The sequence below is a fragment of the Schistocerca americana genome, chromosome 1 (genome assembly GCF_021461395.2).
Source record: "Schistocerca americana isolate TAMUIC-IGC-003095 chromosome 1, iqSchAmer2.1, whole genome shotgun sequence".
Lineage (NCBI taxonomy): Eukaryota > Metazoa > Arthropoda > Insecta > Orthoptera > Acrididae > Schistocerca > Schistocerca americana.
This window is the reverse complement of record NC_060119.1, coordinates 930,200,349-930,221,711: the sequence shown is the minus strand read 5'-3', so window position 1 is coordinate 930,221,711 and position 21,363 is coordinate 930,200,349. Positions and strand designations below refer to the sequence as shown.

At 41.6% G+C, this 21,363-nt stretch overlaps 1 protein-coding gene across 1 annotated transcript in view; it reads right to left on the bottom strand.

Annotated features, from left to right (window-relative positions):
- Positions 1-21,363, bottom strand: part of LOC124615378 (eIF-2-alpha kinase activator GCN1) — a 283,362-nt gene that overhangs the window by 196,335 nt on the left and 65,664 nt on the right. Inside the window, exons 7-8 of the mRNA XM_047143206.1 lie at positions 12,780-12,879; positions 12,590-12,687 (exon numbers count right to left, since the gene is read on the bottom strand). Of these exons, the coding sequence (XP_046999162.1) occupies positions 12,590-12,687; positions 12,780-12,879 (198 nt within the window). The remainder of the gene's footprint in view (positions 1-12,589; positions 12,688-12,779; positions 12,880-21,363) is intronic.

Sequence of the window (21,363 nt, the reverse complement as noted above, 5' to 3'; positions counted from 1 at the left end):
AACAGTGAAACAGCCCGGCCGGGGCAGTGGCACGGCGGGCCTTGTAATTAATTACAAGTGGGACTTCAAACTATGGCTCACGACCACCAACAAGCTGTGACTGCGATAGCCCGTGAAAGATTATTCTGATCACATTGAAAACTTACAAAATATTCAAATCATCCAAAATAATAATGTGTCTCTTAATTTACCAGCCAATTAGTAAAGATAAGGGCTGAAATTCTTAACAAAATTGAACATTTTAACTGTAACTCGGTATTGCTTAACAGGGAACAGTGCCTAACATTTGAAGTTATGGGACAGCAGTTTTTATATAGACATCTTTAAATCGTTTGCAGTTCCATTAAACTCTGAAAAAAATTATTTTTTAACATTGAAAGTATTACCTGCGAAACCTACTGCAAATTTTGTCTTAGTAATTTAGACCAATGTTTTAAAGCGTGAAAAACTTTGTTTAGTTGAAAATGAAACAGACATTTCATTTATCGCTAGGTCTTAATACGATATATCAGCCAAAAGGTGAGGTTCGAGATTTCAATCGTATTTTTAGCTAAAGCTAAATGGACTCCTAATTTCTATAACCACTGATTTTGTTGTCACTCTTCGGAAGACGAGTTATTTCTTCCAGACAACGTCAATTATTGCTGACAGTTTAACTTTTTCACAGGTGTGCCAGCGTTTTGCAGTGTAGGCCTAATCCTGTAAATATTTTCACCTGGAAATGACGAGGACTGAACGCGTAAGCTATAATATAATCATCAGCTGACATGAATGGCTTCAAAATTTGACACATCCAAGCAGTGAGTACAAAAGAACTGTCGGTAAATGATGCAATGTGCTAGTAACAGTTTAAAACCATTGTCATTTTCAGCTGCCTTGGCACAAGAGCAGTGAAATATAATTGTTTCTATACACGTATTTTCATCATTTAATACTATTACATTGAATTTTTTTTTTTTTTAAATAGCGTTTCCAATGTCACGAGATCCAAGCCGCTACTGTGTGTGCTCCGGAGCGCCAATGCTTTCCTGTTTGGAATGGTCTGCTTTAGAGTAGGTATAGAGCATTTCCTGTGATTTAAGAAGTCAAAAGTAGTTAAGTTGTCACAGAAATGGCACCCTAGCAATAACTTTGTCATTACATACCATAATTCTAAGTTCTAGTGTCTATTACTATTAATTACTCATTCAAAACTTAAATATATGCGGATGCTGATAAAAAACTTGCGGATGCGGATTAATTGCTGCGTATTAGGACCTTGCGGATGCGGTGCGGATTGCACTTTTCTTATCCGCGCAGACCTCTACCTATCTATTACTATATTCATTTATTAGCCTTCTTGTCCTTCTAGTTATTAGTAACATACCTATTTCCAAGAGAATCTCAGTTTATGATAGTTTGTGCATTTATGTACTATATATCTTTACCATTAATTACAATTAGGAGGAGACATGAATACTGTATATCTTTTCCAGGGAAGTTGCAAACTTGCTTTTGAATAAATCATTTTATTTTATCAGTGCACATAAGCTATTATTTTCTTAAACAGTTTTTCCTGTTGCTGAGCAACAATCATACAATAAGTTTTAAATGAACACACCATCATTTGACTGTATTGTTCTTTATTCAATTATGACCCAGGTTTTGGCCTTTTATGCCATTTTCATGTAATTAAGTTTATGCCATTGCAGGACATCAAGCTAAAAACTGACCATAAATTAAGAAAAACCAAAAGCAAATTATATGATTTCATCTGTATGCTTTGATGGTTTAGTTTCTTGAGTTTCTATCTGTTAATTTAATATCTAATAGCCACAATCCTCGCATTTTCATTTGCGTCGGAAAGTAAACCGATTTTGTGACGTATTACAAGTTCCTAATCAGGGCGAATTATTTAGTCTCACCTGAGTGTTTTGGTAGTTTGGTTTTTGAATCTCTGCATATTAATTTAATTTATTACATACAGTTCCTGCATTTTTGTCAGGGTTTAAAGTAGAGTTCCACAGCACGTGCCAATAGTCCATTTATCTCGGTAGTTCAGTTTTCCACTGTCCTTAGTATGGATAGGGACTGCGATTTTAGTGTGTGGATACAAGCTGAGTCGGTGACACTTCGCTGTAAGTTCCAGGCTGTGGAGGCTTCGGTTACACGGCTTGAAGTTTCAGTGGATGGGCACCACTGTTGTGGGCCGGTCGTGGAGATCTAACTGACGTCCAGCATGTCTGAGTCCTCCGATCGATCCTCACCAGTGGCCTGCCCAGTTACTGCTCACACTGAGGTGACCACACACCTGTGGTCAAGAGGGAAGTCACCCCGCAGTGTGGAAGGTGGCAAAAGACTTCCCAGGGGGCCGCATGTAAGGCGTCCCTGGTTAGGCTGACAAACAGGTTCCAGGTGCTGTCTGTGGCTGACACTGTACCTCAGCCAGATGCAATTGCCTGTCCTGTTTCAGAGGAAACCTCTCAGCCTGCAAGATCTGGGCTATCACAGAGGGTGAAATTACTGACAGTTGGGGTCTCAAACGTTAGGTGCGTTATAGGGCCCCCTTAGGTACATGGGTGGCAAGAAGGGGAAGAAAGTTAATGTGCATTCCATGGTGGAGTCATTCCAGATGTGGAACGGGTCCTTCCAGATGCCATGAAGAGCACAGAGTGCAGCCAAGTGCAGGTGGTGACTCACTTCAGTACCAATGATGTGTGTCGCTTTGGACTGGAAGAGAGCCTCTCTCGTTTTGAATGGCGAACAAAAGTGGTAAAGGCTGCCAGTCTTGCTTGCAAGATGAAAGCAGAGCTGACCATTTGCAGTATAGTCGACAGGACCAATTGCGGACCTCTAGTACAGAGCTGAATGGAGGGTCTGAATCAGAGGCTCAGACGGTTCTACGACTGTGCAGGCAGCAGATTCCTCGACTTGCGCCATAGGGTGGTTGGGTTTCAGGTTTCCGCTGAACAGCTTACAAGTCCACTACATGCAGGAGGTGACTACACAGGTAGCAGGGGTTCTGTGGCATTGACTGGGCGGTTTTTTAAGTTAGAGGATCTCATGAAAATACAAAAAGGGCTTCAGTCACAAAGGGTGCAGGCAGAACACAGGAAGAATGCAGATACAGAAACCATAGGTATAACAGTTGTAAACAGTCATAGCTGTGTTAGGAAAGTACCAGAGCTCCTAGTGCTAACACAAAGCACTTCTGCTCCAATCGTTATAGAAACTGAAAGCTGGCTAAAGACGGAGTTAAGTTCAGCTGAAATTTTTGCAAAGAACCTAACGGTGTTTTGAAAGGATAGGCTAAACACTGTTGGTGGTGGTGTGTTTGTTTCTGTTAGGAAGTAGTTTATCTTGTCACAAAATTGAAGTAGATAGTTCCTGTGAGTTAGTATGGCCAGAGGTCATTCTTGGTAACCAGAATAAAATAATACTTGGATCCTTTTAACGACCTCCCAATTCAGATGATACAATTGCTGAAAGGTTCAAAGAAAACTCAAGTTTGATTTCAAACACGTATCTGGCTAATACAATTATAGTTGATGCTGACTTTTATTTAGCATCGATATGTTGGTGAAATACATATATAAGTCTAGAGGTAAGCATGAAACAACATCCAAAATTGTGCTAAATGCATTCTCTGAAAATTATTTTGAGCAGTTAGTTCGTGAGCCCACGCGAATAGTAAATGGTAGTGGAAACACACTTGACCTCTTAGCAACAAGTAATCCTGAGCTAATAACAAGCATCAAAACAAATACAGGGATTAGTGAACAAAGGGTTGCCATAGCGAGATTGAATATTGTAACCCCCAAATCTCCAAAAATAAATGAAAACAATCAATTACCAACAAAATTATTTAATTGGATAGATCAAAAATCTGCTCACCAAGTGTCGGAAGAACACACACATAAAAGTCTGTCATGACTGGCAAGTGGCTCTGAAAGCTCGCCAATCACAACAGTCTTTTATGTGCATGTTCTGCCGCTGCTTTATGAGTAGATTTTTTATCTATCCAATTAAACTAAATAAATGAAAGATATACCTACTCAAAAAATAAGATAAAAATTCACTTGATGCCTTCCTCCACTCCTTCCAAATTAACAATGAAAGTGTACACCAGATGTGACGAATTCGAAGATACAGTATCGGCAGAACACCGTTGCAGAAACAACAAAAAAACATGCCAAATTCAAACAGGTGCACAATCTCCAAGACTGGCGATCTTTTACAGAAGCACAGACTTCAATGTGAGATGCTTATAATAGTTTCCACAGCGAAATTTTGTCTCAAAACCTGGCAGAAAATCCAAAGAGATACTGGTTGTATGTGAAGTATGCTAGTGGCAATACACAATGAATACCTTAACTGCGCAATAGCGATGGAGATATTGTCGAAGACAGTGCTGCCAAAGCAGAAGTACTGAACACAGCCTTCTGAAATTCCTTCACCAAAGAACACAAAATAAATATTTCAGAATTCAAATCTAGAACAGCTGCCACATGTGTAACATAAAGTAGACATCCACAGAGTAGTGAAGCAACTTAAATCATTTAACAAAAGCAAGTCTTCTGGTCCACACTGTATACTAATTAGGTTCCTTTCAAGGTTCCTTTCAGAGTATGCTGATGCAATAGCCCCATACTTAACAATCACATACAACCATTCGCTTGATGAAAGATGCATACCCAAAGACTGGAAAGATGCACAGGTCACACGAATATTCAAGAACGGTAGTAGGAAAAATTCGCTAAATTATAGGCCCACATCATTAACATCAACATGCAGCTGGATTCTGGAACATATATTGTGTTCGAACATTATGAATTACCTTGAAGAGAATGGTTTATTGACACACAGTCAACACGGATTTAGAAAACAGTGTTCTTTTTAAACACACCAAGTGGCTTGTAGTGAAACGTGTGTGCTTATGGTATATCGTCCCAGTTATGTGACTGGATTCGTGATTTTCTGTCAGACGGGTCACAGTTTGTAGTAAATGATGGAAAATCACTGAGTAAAACAAAGTGATTTCTGGCATTCCCTAAGGTAGTGTTATGGGCCCTTTGCTGTTCCTTATTCATATAAATGATTTGGGAGACAAATCTGAGCAGTCATCTTAGGTTGTTTGCGGATGATGCTGTCGTTTATCGACTAGTAAAGCCATCAGAAAATCAAAACAAATTGCAAAACGATTTAGAACAGATATCGGTAGATAAAATTAAGAAAAATATATAAACACAGTTATTGAAAATGGCATAAAAGGCTGAAACCTGGGCCATAATTAACTAAACAACACAGTCAAATAGTGGTAGTTCACCTAAAAAAAATTATTTTCTTGAGTATTTCTTTCATCTAGTTGCATATCCCAGACATCCCAAAATTGTGACTGTTTCAAGCATTTGAGTATTGTGATGTAGTTAACCAACACTGTGTCAATGTGTTAACTACAAACATTACACCTATGTTGAGAGTCAAGTCAGCTGTCACTTTTTGCACCAAGTGTTAACCATTCACATGTTTTCCTATATTCTGCAACAACTTCCATGTACGTAACTGTGTCAATTATAAACAGCAACAGAGCTAACAAGGTACAAGTTCTGCATGTACACGTACATCACTATCATCAGCCATTGACACCTACTGCTGGGTAAAGGCTGCCTCTAGACTTTTTCATGTGGTCTGGTCTTCACCAATATTCATCCCCTCTATTCCCGCTTATTTTACAAACTAACTTTTTATATCTTGGAATCTGGTAAAGAATTTCCTTGAGCCCATCTACCACCCATTCACCTTGTCCCCAATCAATTTTTACTACATTCATTCATAATTACATCTTGTGGTGCAACGTATCATTTGGTTCAGTGATGTTTTACTCAATATCTGCCTAACTTATGGTTCACAACAAATGAAAGTATTTCTTTTTATTAGTTAAATAATTTAAGATCATCAATTAATTGGAAGTTTTATTACTGTTTGAGCACATAAGCTGGTATGGATTGATGCCACATGTCTTCACGATCGCACCCAGATGGATCTCCGAAATATCGCACAGTGAAGACGATAATGTCTGGCAGCATACCCGTGAAGAGGATACACAGGACGTGTGTTGTTCGCGCTATGACTGAATGATTTAGTGGGTAGTATAAGCTGCAATATCAGGCTTTTTGTACCCGCAGACTTGACAATTATTCCACACTACAGTGTTCCGGTTTGGAGAAGAGGGGCACGCCGTTCAATAAAGGGAATGCCATGACAATGGAGCTTATGTCACAGAAAACATACCATGCTTAGTTATCTGTCAACTGGTAAAGAACTGTCATTTAGCACTCTCAGCATATTACTTATAATGTTATATCAAACACTGACCATTCATTGTACATGCAGAGTTTCCTTATATACATCAGTTGTAACACAGGGGCAATATAACTGTGCTCAAGAAGTGCTTTCTACTATTTAATAGAAAGTTAAAAGTTTATCTAATCATCCAGATTCTAACAAACAACAACAACAGAGAACAGGCCAACATTAATATGATCTATATGATTAATATAAAGATTTATTAAAGATGCAACAGCATAGAATGGATAATTTCAATTGTCACAACCTGAACACACTCATTTGCTGCCAGTCCAGTCTGTTCTCAGAGATACTTTTTTGTTTTACTTTGTCTCCCAGTAATTCTGATCATGTGTGGATGTAGTACAAACATATAAATAAAAATGTGTGTAAAAGTGAGAGCTAAGTTCTGGGTGCACGAATGTAACGACAAAAACCACATTGGAAGCTTAGTTCCAAATACTCTCATTTGGCTTAATAAAAGCACTCCAGTTCAGTTTTAGTAAAACTTCTGTTTGTTCATTTTGCTGTCCATGCTTCAACTACACTAAATTTAAAATTTCATCAACTGCTTTTTGTCTTGTTGATGTGTAGAATTTTCTTCATAATTCGTTAATTATACATTATTTTAGTCTTACTGCAATTGAATTTCAGACCTTCCTTCAAATCTTACTTTATTAAGTTCTTTTCTTTGTTGTTAACATTTATCTGTACTAGTCAATCAGTGTCACATCTTTAGCAAAAAAATTTCACATGTTTCAGCAACATATTTTCTCTCTTCATTTTCGTAGTTGAAGTGTTTCACAAATTCTCCTATGACTATTGAGAATAGGTTTAGTGTTATGGACTCTCCTACACTGACATCTATTAACTTTGAATTTCTCACAATCCTGTTCAGTCTAACGGTAACAGCAGAACTGGCATACATACAATGATGAGCCAAAACATTGTGACCACCTGCTTAATAGCTGTGTTTGTCTGTTTTTGGAACAAAATCACTGACTCTGCATATCATGAATCCAAGAACTTGTTGATAGGTATGTGGATGGTTTATGGCAATAGATGTCTATGCACAGATCATGTAATTTGCATAAATCATGGGCCACTAATTTGCGTACACGGTGATGGCACCTAATAGTGACCCAGATGGGTTCCATAGGATTTACATCGGGTGAAATTTGCCACTGACACATCAATGTGAATTCATTATAATGCTCCTCAAAACAATGTAGCAAGGTTCTGGCTCCAAGACATGAACAATAATACTGCTGAAAGACGACATCGCCGTCGGGGAAGATGTCAATAACGAAGGGGTGCAGGTGGTCCACAGCTGTCAGTGTGTCTTCGATTACTATCATAGGTCCCATGTAAGTGCAAGAGAATGTCTCCCATAGCATAATACTGCTCTCACCAGCACATGTCTGTGGCACACTGCACATTTCAAGCTGCTGTTCACCTCGATGACAGCTTTAGTGCAGACGACCATCAACCTCGTGTACCAAAAATGAGATTGAGCCAACACGTTTCCACTAATTGACAGACAAATCTCAGTTGTCCCATGACCACTGCAATTGTAACTGAGGATGTCATTGGGTCAACATGTGAACATGTAGGGGGTGGTCTGCTGTGGAGCTCTGTATTCAATAATGTACAATGAACGGTGTGCTCCGCAACACTTGTGTGTGCGCCAGCATTGTGCTCTTTTGGCAGAGATGCCACAGATCACCACCTACCCTATTTTACAGAACAGACAAGCCTCCGAGCCACTCGTTCTGTGAAAAGTCATGGACATCCGACCATTTAGCACTTAGTGGTAGTTTCACTGTCCTCCTGCATCTTTGCACAACAGTAGCACATGAACATTTGGCCAGCTTCACTGTTTTCAAGATAATCAGTCACAAGCTCTGTATAATAATAATGTGTCCTTTGTCAAATCCGCCTATCTCAAGCACTCTCTCTATTTGGAATCCATAGCTTTGCTAGGGTGATCCCCTGCCCATGACTGCTCTGTTTGCATACTCTTGTTACCGCGTCACGTGCCTGCAATGCCACAAGACGGCATTCAACATTGCGGCTGGCAGTGGTCATAATGTTTTGGCTTATCCTTGTACATTTACCTGTATGCCAACGTAGGGTAAACAGATGATTTATTTCTTCACAACACTGGCAAAGATTTTTTTGAAACTGAGTCAGAGCCTTTCGTGAACTTATGGATTTTAGATTAAATGTTAATTCAAACTCATCACTTCACTGTTATATGGCAACTTGTTACTTATCTTATTAAAATCTAGCTTAACCCCCCCCCCCCCCTCCCCACCTATTGGGTTTGTGATAATTTTAGTGAATATTTCGCCCATTCAGAGAAGAGGCTGAAAGTTCTGTGATCTTTTATGTTAAGGGATAGTATAACAGTGTCAAAGACTGTAACACAACATTAATCAGGTATCCACTGACAAAAAGTGTCTGGATCATATGAATCAACAAACTAAGCAGTTCTGCTAAATTTGAGCTTGTAAAATTCATGTTAATACCCTCACTCCCCTCCCTCCAAACCTCCCTTTGCAATAAATAATGGAAAAAACCAAAACTTTTACGAAAAACTACTTGCCTTACAAATTTCAGAAGGCATTTTTAAGTATGTATACATTTTCGTGCCAATTTCAGAGGCAGATAACATGGTAGCAACTATGTTATGGACATAGTATGCATATGTCTAAGGAAATCTTGAAAGAAATTCAACAAGTAGATGAAAAGAACCTTACTGAAGGAATGAATACCATAAAGAGAACTGCAGAGAATACCAGTTTTCATTTTGATTGGAAATTTACAGATTTTTGGAATATCCCATTAAATAACTTTAATATCACAAAAGAAAGCAGAAATGTCCAAAGAGACTTATTAGAAATTTATGGTTTATAACCAAGACACAATCAAATGGGACACTGGCTGTGGTGTACATGTATCGGGTGTCCCTTAAGTCTTTTCCTGATTACAAACATTCATAAGGCATTTGACACACAGATAAATACTTTTCATCTTGAATTGGATGGGACACGTTTAAGTTTTTGTGTACATACATACTTACTGCTGCTTTGACAACATCATTATGAGAAGGATAGATTGATACCCATTGAGTCACAAATGGGGGGGGGGGGGTAGGGGGTGAGGGGCAGGGTCAGGGGGGGGGGGGGGGCGGGGGAACCGGACTGCTAAAAAAAAAAGAGAACATTCAGCCAAAAGGCATTCTTCTAAAGTAGAAACACACACACACACACACACACACACAACTACTGCGTCTGGCCGCTGTACTACAAGCAACTGCACATGATAGGAGAAGCAATCTGGATGATAGGGTTCAACAGGTGGCTGGGGCGGCGAGTGGGAATGATGGCAGGGTAGGGGTAGGGGACAGCAAAGTGCCGCTTGTAAGAGCATACAGGAATGTAGTGTGGACAGGTTAGGGCAACTAGGTGCTCTCTGCAGGGGTTCCTTTTTTTTTTTTGGGGGGGGGGGGGGGGGGGGGAGAATTAAAAGGAGAGATGAAAAGGCTGGGAATAAAAGCTAATAGTTTCATTGGTGCAATAGGAAGCTCTGTAACATTATAGTGCAAACAGGGAAGGGTATAGGTGGGTGAAGGACAGGGATTAACAAAGGTTGAGGCCAGGGCATTGTGAAAACCTAGCATATAGTGCACGAAGAGGACCCACCTGCATGAATCAGAAAAGGTGGTTTTGGTAGGAGCGATCCAGATGGTGCAGGCAGTGAAGCAGTCACTGAAGTGAAGAATGTTATGTTGGTCTGTGTACCCACCGACTGGGTGGGCCAGCTAACTCTTGGCCGTAGTTTACCTATATGTAAGACCTGTCCCATACATCCTCCCACCACCACTTACTTCAGTCCTGTCACAAGCATTACCTATCCCATCAAAGGCAGGGCTGCCTGTGAAAGCACACTTGTGATCTGCAAGCTAAGCTGCAGCCTCTGTACTGCATTCTGCGTGGGTATGACAACCAACTACATGTCTGTCTACTTGAATGGCCACCGACAAACTGTGGCCAAGAGACTGATGGCCCAACCGGTTGCTTAGCACACTGACCAACACACCCGGCCGGAGTGGCCGTGCAGTTCTAGGCGCTACAGTCTGGAGCTGAGCAACCGACACGGTCGCAGGTTCGAATCCTGCCCCGGGAATGGGTGTGTGTGATGTCCTTAGATTAGTTAGGTTTAACAAGTTCTAAGTTCTAAGCAACTGATGACCTCAGAAGTTAAGTCGCATAGAGCTCAGAGCCATTTGAACCATTTTTTGACCAACACAACATTCTTCACCTCAATGACTGCTTCACAGTGTGTGCTATCGATTCCTCCTACCAACACTGATTTTTACGAACTGTGCAGGTGGGCACTCTACCTGCACTATATCCTACATTTTCACAACCCCTCTGTCTTCAACCTCTGTTAGTCCCTGTCCTTCAGCCACCTACCCCTTTCTCTGCCCCCATTCCAACATTACACAGCATTCTATTCCACCAATACTCCACTGGTCTTTATTCCCTTTCTTTATAGCTCTCCTTTTCCACTTTTCTGTTCTCACTCCCTACCCCCCTGCTCCCCAAGCTCCCAACTGCACCTAGCTGCCCTGCCCTGTCCCCACCACATCCCTGTGTGTTCCCAAAAGCAGCACTTTACCATTCCTTACTCATACCCTGCCATCCCTCTACCTCCCTGCCCCAGCCTCCTCCTTACCCCCATCACTCAGATTGCTTCTCCCATTATACGCAGATGCTCACAGTCCAGCATCGGTGGTCAGTGACAGTGCTCATGTGTGTGTTTGTTGCACTTGTGCTTTCTTTTATGTGTGTGTGTGTGTGTGTGTGTGTGTGTGTGTGTGTGTGTGTGTGTGTGTGTGTGTGTGTTTTATCAACTTGCTCACTTGTTGGCAGTCTTTTTATTGTACCTGTCTGTGACTTGACATCTCCACTGAGTAGCAATCTATACTTTTCAAAAGATTGTCATTATTCCATCCTGGATTTTCCATTGTTTTGTTTTGCATTACTTTGTTTCCCACACAGTCCAGTGACATAAAATAGTGAAATCAGACACCATTTGCAAACAACATGTACGCAAATCAGGAGGAAGTCCAATGTGTACTCTGGTATCATGAGAGACAGTCACCAATAACAATCCGGAGAAAATTCCAGAAGGCATACCATTAACTGCCACCAGATAGTAAAAGCATCAAAAAGTGGTATGTGAAGTTTAAGGAAGCGGGGAGTGTATGTGATCTCTAAAGAACATGAAAGCCTTGATCTTTAGTGCAGACAATTCAGATAACGAAAGACATCTTCATAGCATGTCACAGGAATTCAGTCCCCCGATCTTCACATGAATTGTGGATTCCAAAGACATTGGTGAATGCCATCCAATGTAAACAACTTCTTTTCCACACATACAAAGGCTAGATCATGCAGTCCTTGCAACTCATGGTTTACAGTGCCCATTATGTCTTTACTGCTGGCATGCTGGCTAAGATTGAGGAAGATGATGACTATCTGAAGCGTGTCCTTTTCTCAGACGAGGCCAAAATTCAAGTGGACTGTTTTTGGTGACTGTTTCTTGTTACCAGAGAGCACATTGGGCTTTCCACTGGCTTGATACATGTTGCTTGTAATTGGTGGCAGGTTCTGCTGTTGTCACAAACAAAGTGACAGTAAGTACGTATGCACACAAAAACTTTAATATGTCATATGCAATTCAAGATAAAAAGTATTTATCTGTGTGTCATATTTTATGCCTTATGAATGTTTGTAATCACAGAAAGATGTCTGGGTCACCCAATTAAAATATGCCTAGATGTGACAGCTGGGTTCTGCATGCGTCAATGTAAAGACAAAACTAAATGTTCCTGGAAGGATGTAATATTTTAAAACGAGATGTTTCACTGATAACTACATATGACACTTAGTGGTTCTATGGTATTTCTTGGCATTACACATTTCTTAAATAGAAAGGAATGTAGTACAAAGTAACCATTCTATATCAACGGAACAGAAAATTTTGCTTTTTTTCCACTTTTAGAAACTTTCTGGAATTTCTCTAATGACAACGAGAGAAATACAAGGAGACAAGATGATGAAGACACACAAGCCATTATCCAATGAATTTTATTGCACACATTACAAAGTAACACTAAAAAAAGTACGGTACTCTAAAAGTACTGAAGTATGCAATGTGAATTAAAAATAAATTATTTAAAATAATTACTCACCTTCAACCAATCTATAACTTTCTGAGGCACTTCATTACTGAACTTTGAGCACCAAAGGGAAAACATATCCAATGCATGAATTAATGTTTTCTCATGGACTGAAAAAAAAAAAGTGAATCATACAGAATTTTCAAAAATCACACAATGATGTTTAATACATAAATAAAATACAATACAGTAATATGCAAACCTTCTACATCCAAAACTTTTATAAAATGATCTGCTGCTTGTGACGCTAAAAGGTGGACACTGCTTCCTGTAACTGCATTGTAACTAAGGTTGCCAGCACCCTGAAAGAAATAATGTACATATTTCTATAAACAGTCATGATTAGAAACAAAATTTTAAAAACTCATTATTACTAGCAAGATAGCTAGTCTAAGATGAAAAGAGCATGGAGGCCATTTGTTAGAACAATGACAGGTAAAGATGAAAGGGGAGGCATATGAAAAAGTAGCTTGTCAAAGATGGTACATTCATGAGCACTATGCCAGCTTCCAGCTCAATCCCAGAGATGACACAACAACACACTGGGAAGTAAAGCTGGATTGAGAGGAAAAGAAATGAAAAGCAGAATAAAGTGATGTGATTAAGAACAGAGGGGAATACTTGGAAGAAACCAACCCAGACATATGTGAGTAGAGCTCGTACACTGAGGGTTCCTTATAAACTTAATTCTGTATATGGATAGTTCACCTACAGGTTTTGATGAGTGAGTTTGCAAATATCAAAATACACTCCTGGAAATTGAAATAAGAACACCGTGAATTCATTGTCCCAGGAAGGGGAAACTTTATTGACACACTCCTGGGGTCAGATACATCACATGATCACACTGACAGAACCACAGGCACATAGACACAGGCAACAGAGCATGCACAATGTCGGCACTAGTACAGTGTATATCCACCTTTCGCAGCAATGCAGGCTGCTATTCTCCCATGGAGACGATCGTAGAGATGCTGGATGTAGTCCTGTGGAACGGCTTGCCATGCCATTTCCACCTGGCGCCTCAGTTGGACCAGCGTTCGTGCTGGACGTGCAGACCGCGTGAGACTACGCTTCATCCAGTCCCAAACATGCTCAATGGGGGACAGATCCGGGGATCTTGCTGGCCAGGGTAGTTGACTTACACCTTCTAGAGCACGTTGGGTGGCACGGGATACATGCGGACGTGCATTGTCCTGTTGGAACAGCAAGTTCCCTTGCCGGTCTAGGAATGGTAGAACGATGGGTGCGATGACGGTTTGGATGTACCGTGCACTATTCACTGTCCCCTCGACGATCACCAGTGGTGTACGGCCAGTGTAGGAGATCGCTCCCCACACCATGATGCCGGGTGTTGGCCCTGTGTGCCTCGGTCGTATGCAGTCCTGATTGTGGCGCTCACCTGCACGGCGCCAAACACGCATACGACCATCATTGGCACCAAGGCAGAAGCGACTCTCATCGCTGAAGACGACACGTCTCCATTCGTCCCCCCATTCACGCCTGTCGCGACACCACTGGAGGCGGGCTGCACGATGTTGGGGCGTGAGCGGAAGACGGCCTAACGGTGTGCGGGACCGTAGCCCAGCTTCATGGAGACGGTTGCGAATGGTCCTCGCCGATACCCCAGGAGCAACAGTGTGTCTAACTTGCTGCGAAGTGGCGGTGCGGTCCCCTACGGCACTGCGTAGGATCCTACGGTCTTGGCGAGCGTCGCTGCGGTCCGGTCCCCGGTTGACGGGCACGTGCACCTTCCGCCGACCACTGGCGACAACATCGATGTACTGTGGAGACCTCACGCCCCACGTGTTGAGCAATTCGGCGGTACGTCCACCCGGCCTCCCGCATGCCCACTATACGCCCTCGCTCAAAGTCCGTCAACTGCACATACGGTTCACGTCCACGCTGTCGCGGCATGCTACCAGTGTTAAAGACTGCGATGGAGCTCCGTATGCCACGGCAAACTGGCTGACACTGACGGCGGCTGTGTACAAATGCTGCACAGCTAGCGCCATTTGACGGCCAACACCGCGGTTCCTGGTGTGTCCGCTGTGCCGTGCGTGTGATCATTGCTTGTACAGCCCTCTCGCAGTGTCCGGAGCAAGTATGGTGGGTCTGACACACTGGTGTCAATGTGTTCTTTTTTCCATTTCCAGGAGTGTATGTGACATAAACGGCCGGCCAAATGTCCCTATTTTTTTATTACATTGACTTAGACAACTAATTTTTTTCAACAACATACATTACAACTTGATACCTCTACCCATTCCTGAGAAAAAGGATCCTTAACAGACAGGCAGAAAGACTGGCAACAAAGTGATCCTATAAAAGTTCCATTTTTAAAACCGTAAAAGGTAAAAAAAGAAAGAGTAAACAAAAAATACAAAATATCAACTGTAAAAAGAGACTAGCTCCAGGTTTTGTGTGTGTGTGTGTGTGTGTGTGTGTGTGTGTGTGTGTGTGTGTGTGTGTGGAGGGAGGGGGGGGGGGGGGGGGGTTGCGAGCATGTTCTCCTCTCCAGAGCTCAGGAAAACTAGTGATGAGTGAGAAGCTCCAAATGGCCCATGTTATGTGGGAGGCACTGGAGTCCTACTGTAGAGTACCAGTGAACAGACTGTGGCCATGGGCTGCATGCGGTCCAACCCTCACCATTTGTTCCCGTGATTTATTTTTTACTCATCTTTCATTCCTTCACAGAAAGCGGAGGGCAGAACTTAGTTTTTTTGAGCTACACCAGGCTAGCTGGCGTTGCAAGGGGGGGATTCCAATTTGAAATAATTGCTTGTCACATGGCACACTATTTTTCAACCTGCACACTTGAGGAACAATTCAGTCACAGCAACAGGAGTTGCAAATGGGCCTGCAGGTAATGACATTGTTAGCTGTCACTGGTTTGTATATTCAACAATACATTAGTGAGCTTTATCAGTCTACTCATTAGTGCACTGAACTTTTCATGGCGAAGGTAAGCAACAATTTTTGGTATTTCTATGAACCTGTAAGCATTTACTTCACCATTATCAGTCAATAACAATATCAGAAAATGTTTTTTCCTCTCTTCATAGGCATTGTTGCATAGATTCACCATCCCCTCTTTAAGAAGGTCTAACGCCTAGAATACATAAAGCAAGGCAAAGTAGAAAGCGCTAATTACAAGACGAGATGTGGCCATTTCAGGAAAGCTCTATATAATTATTATTTTCTATTTTTGTAACTGCTCAATAATATCATTTGCCCTATTTGCAAAAGTATTGTAGCCATCCCAAATGAATACAACTTAAGGAGACACTACAAAAGTCTGCATTTTCAGAATTTCCAGAACATAAGAAGCAAATTTCTTCCTTGATGGTCATAAAACTTGTTAAAAGACTCAGGAGCTGTAACAGAAATAAGTTTTGAATCATCTCATCTTACCGCAAAAACTTGGAAGCCATTTACAGATGGAAATTTTGTCAGGAATTGTTTCAATAGGCGCTAAAAAGGTCGGCCTGGACTCAGTTAAACGTTCTGTGAAAATGCAGTTAAATCTTATTACTCGCACATGAGAATTACTACAATGTTGGCAAATATAAAATACACACACACACACACACACACACACACGCACACACACACACACACACACACAACTGGGTCACACAACTGCAGTCTCAGACAACTGAAACCACACTGCAAGCAGCAGCACTAGTGCATGATGGGAGTGGCGACTGGGTGGCGTTAAGGAGGATGCTGGGGTGGGGTGGGGGAGGGATAATATGGTGCAAGTGGCGGACAGTGAAGTGCTGCCGTTTAGACGGAGGGCAGGGGAGAGATCGGGAACGGAGAGGGTGGAGGGATGTAGCAGAAAGGAGAGAGATAAAAAGAAATAAAAAGACTGGATGTGGTGGTGAAATGGCGGCTGTGTAGCACTGGAATGATGGGAACAGGGTGGGGGCTGGATGAGTGAGGACAGTGAATAATGAAGGCTGAGGCCTGGAGAGTTATGGGAACATAGGATGTATTGCAGGGAAAGTTCCCAGCTGTGCAATTCAGAAAAGCTGATGTTGGTGGGAAGGATCCATATGGCACAGGCTGTGAAGCAATCATTGAAATGAAGGATATCATGTTTGGTAGCGTGTTCAGCAACAGGGTGGTCCACTTGTTTTTTGTCCACAGTTTGTCGGTGGCCATTCATGCAGACAGACAGCTCGTTGGTTGCAAGCCTACATAGAATGCAGCACAGTGGTAACCCTGCCTTTGATGGGATAGGTGATGTTTGTGACCAGACTGGAGTAGGTGGTTGGGGTTGGGGTGGTGGTGGTGGTGGTGGTGGTGGTGGTGGTGGTGGTGGTGGTGGGAGGATGTATGGGACAGGTCTTGCATCTAAGTCTATTAAAGGGGTATGAGCCATGAAGTAAGGGATTGGGAGCAGGGGTTGTGTAGGTTCAGTGGAAAGTACCACAGTGAGTGGGGTAGGATGGATAGTGGGCACGACATTCCTTATTTCAGGGCATGTCAAGAGGTAGCCAAAACCCCAGGGGAGAATGTAATTCAGTTGCTCCAGTCTTGGGTGGTACTGAGTTACGAAGGGAATGTTCCTCTGTGGCCGGACTGGGACTTGGGGAGGGGGCGGAGGGGGGGGGGATGGAAAGATAAGGCACGGCAGATATGTTTTTGTACAAGGTTGGGAGGATAATTACGGTCAGTGAAGGCTTCAGTGAGACCCTTGGCATATTCTGAGGAGGACTGCTTGTCACTGCAGATGTGACAACCAGGCGCGGCTAGGCTGTATGGAAGGGACTTCTTGGTATGGAATGGGTGGCAGCTGTCGAAGTGGAGGTACTGGTGGTGGTTAGTAGGTTTGACATGGACGAAGGTACTGATGTAGCTATCTCTGAGGTCGAGGTCAACATCTATGAAGGTATGCTAAACTGACTGAGAAGAAGAGAACAGACACAAAACAACTGCCCACTTCGGGGATAACCAGTATCCAGTCACCAAACAAGCTCTATACCAGGCTGCTCCAACTGGACACTCATAGATACAGGTCGGCAAACTGTGCCAGGGTGTATACACGGACAAGGAAAAACAAATTCCCAGATTTTTCCTGGATATCCCAGTTAAAAATACACTTTCTCCTGGGTGAGTTAAGTGACATTATACTTTCCCTCGGAACTGTAAAACGTATCAAACCTTTGAATGGTTATGGTTTTATACACCAGCGTAGAATTTCCCGGCACTTTAAAGAACGAAACTCGAGGGAAAAACACGTTTTGGAAAGATCTTTGATGTGCAGCAACACGTGCGCTGCATATTTGCGTATTACAAAATTATAAATTTGAATTCCACCAAACACTGCATGTTACTTTCTGAAGCATTGATATCGAGATTGGGATGTGCTTTTGTAAGCCAGTAATAGCTCATGTCACGTGATCTCACCAGCTGATGACAGCAGATATTCAGAACATAGGACACTATAAACAGCAAAAGTTAATGGTTTAAATTTAAATACATAATGGTGCTCAAGAAAACCAAAGCTTTCACATATAACATTGGTCTCTAAGGTTAACAGGCTGCAAGAGAAGCTAAGCTTTCACATATGATGTTGGCCTTTCATGCATGCATTACACAAGATACGTATATAGCACAAATGGGCCAGTAAAATGTTTAATAACGACATAAATGTCTGATCTTCTGGGGTCGAAATTCTTCTCAATGGCTCGTCATCAAAGAGTTGATTTTTTAAATGAGGGTCAAATGCCTTGTGATTAAGAAATTCATCATACATTCTTGCATATAGTTCACCTTGCGCAAAAGGAAATTTACTTGAAAGTAATGTTTTACAATCTGCCATTCCAAATATTATCCCGCAATCTGTTATCAATAGGTTCATTTCAGCAGTTGCCAGAGAGCGCCAGATAACAGGCGTCACCGCACTTGCGCAGCTATGATAACATAGGAAGGCTGTATGTTCGTACACGAAAAACATTAAAAGATCTTACATTATCTCATAAAAGAAACAAGATATCAGAGGATACTCCAAGAGCGTTGCAGTTTCTTGAACCATACTAAAATGCATAATTCTGCTTAAAGTGCACACCTGTATGTACAGATCCCAATGAAGTAGGCCTCGACCTGATTTTAAGCTTTTCACTGTGGTTTTCAGGATGTAAATTCTCTTGGAGTACCAGTACCATATTATCTCATGTTTGGTTCTTTATAATGGCGTAATGCCATATGTGCTAGACAATGAAAACGTGCACTTTAAATGCAGCAAACAGTTGAAACTAACCAATAGTGTGGAATTAAACACTTCGTTTTAAATAAATTGACTGCCGAAGTGGAAAAAATAAACAAATTTCTTTAGAAAACTGACAAAAATAACTTCATTGTTCTGCAAGGTGATTAATGCTTGACTGTCAAAAAGGTGGAAATAAAATAAAATCTGAAACTAATAACATATTTTAGCCTTTCGTAACCGTGTGATCATCATCATCATTTAAGACTGATTATGCCTTTCAGCATTCAGTCTGGAGCATAGCCCCCTTATAAAATTCCTCCATGATCCCCTATTCAGTGCTAACATTGGTGCCTCTTCTGATGTTAAGCCTATTACTTCAAAATCATTCTTAACCGAATCCAGGTACCTTCTCCTTGGTCTACCCCGACTCCTCCTACCCTCCACTGCTGAACCCATGAGTCTCTTGGGTAACCTTGCTTCTCCCATGCGTGTAACATTCCCCCACCATCTAAGCCTGTTCGACCTGACTGCTACATCTATAGAGTTCATTCCCAGTTTTTCTTTGATTTCCTCATTGTGGACACCCTCCTGCCATTGTTCCCATCTACTAGTACCTGCAATCATCCTAGCTACTTTCATATCCGTAACCTCAACCTTGTTGATAAGGTAACCTGAATCCACCCAGCTTTCGCTCCCATACAACAAAGTTGGTCGAAAGATTGAACGGTGCACAGATAACTTATTCTTGGTACTGACTTCCTTCTTGCAGAAGAGAGTAGATCGTAGCTGAGCGCTCACTGCATTAGCTTTGCTACACCTCGCTTCCATTTCTTTCGCTATGCTGCCATCCTGTAAGAATGTGCATCCTAAGTACTTGAAGCTGTCCACCTGTTCAAACTTTGTTCCTTCTATTTGGCACTCAATCCATTTATATTTCTTTCCCACTGACATTACTTTCGTTTTGGAGATGCTAATCTTCATACCATAGTCCTTACATTTCTGATCTAGCTCCGAAATATTACTTTGCAAACTTTTAATCGAATCTGCCATCACAACTAAGTCATCCACATATGCAAGACTGCTTATTTTGTGTTCACATATCTTAATCTCACCCAGCCAGTCTATTGTTTTCAACATATGATCCATAAATAATATGAACAACAGTGGAGACAGGTTGCAGCCTTGTCTTACCCCTGAAACTACTCTGAACCATGAACTCAATTTACCGTCAACTCTAACTGTTGCCTGACTATCCATGTAAAGACCTTTAATTGCTTGCAAAAGTTTGCCTCCTATTCCATAATTTCGTAGAACAGACAATAACTTCCTCCTAGGAACAGGTCATATGCCTTTTCTAGATCTATAAAGCATAGATACAATTCCCTGTTCCACTCATAACACTTCTCCATTATTTGCCGTAAGCTAAAGATCTGGTCCTGACAACCTCTAAGAGGCCTAATCCCACACTGATTTTCATCCAATTGGTCCTCAACTAATACTCGCACTTTCCTTTCAACAATACCTGAGAAGATTTTACCCACAACGCTGATTAAAGAGACAACTCTGTAGTTGTTACAATCTTTTCTGTTTCCATGTTTAAAGATTGGTGTGATTACTGCTTTTGTCCAGTCTGATGGAACCTGTCCTGACTCCCACGCCATTTCAATTATCCTGTGTAGCCATTTAAGACATGACATTCCACTGTATTTGATGAGTTCCGACTTAATTTCATCCACCCCAGCTGCTTTATTGCACTGCAATCTATTGACCATTTTCTCCACTTCCTTAAATGTGATTCTATTTCCATCATCATTCCTATCCCATTCTATCTCGAAATCTGAAACATTACTGATCATATTTTTACCTACATTGAGCAACTCTTCAAAATATTCCCTCCATCTGCCCAAGGCATCCACAGGATTCACCAGCAGTTTTCCTGACCTGTCCAAAATACTTGTCATTTCCTTCTTACCCCCCTTTCGAAGACTGCTGATTACACTCCAGAATGGTTTTCCAGCAGCTTGACCCATAGTCTCCAACCTGTTTCCAAAGTCTTCCCAAGAGTTCTTCTTGGATGCTGCAATTATCTGTTTGGCTTTGTTTCTTTATTCAACATAACTTTCTCTGTCTACCTGAGTTCTTGTATGTAGCCATTTTTGATACGCCTTCTTTTTCCTTTTACAGGCTGCCTTGACTGTGTCATTCCACCAAGCTGTTTGCTTCATCCTACTTTTACACACTACTGTTCCAAGACATTCTTTAGCCACTTCTAGTACTGTGTCCCTGTACCTTGTCCATTCCTTTTCCAATGACTGTAATTGACTACATTCAACTAACTGGTACCTTTCTGAGATCGCTGTTATGTACTTGTGCCTGATTTCCTTATCCTGAAGTTTCTCCACTCTTATCCTCCTACATATGGGCCTGACCTCCTGCACTTTCGGCCTCACAATCCCAATTTCACTGCAGATTAAATAATGATCAGTGTCATCAAAGAATCCCCTGAATACACGTGTCCCCCTAACAGCCTTCCTGAATTCATGATCTGTTATTATATAGTCAATGA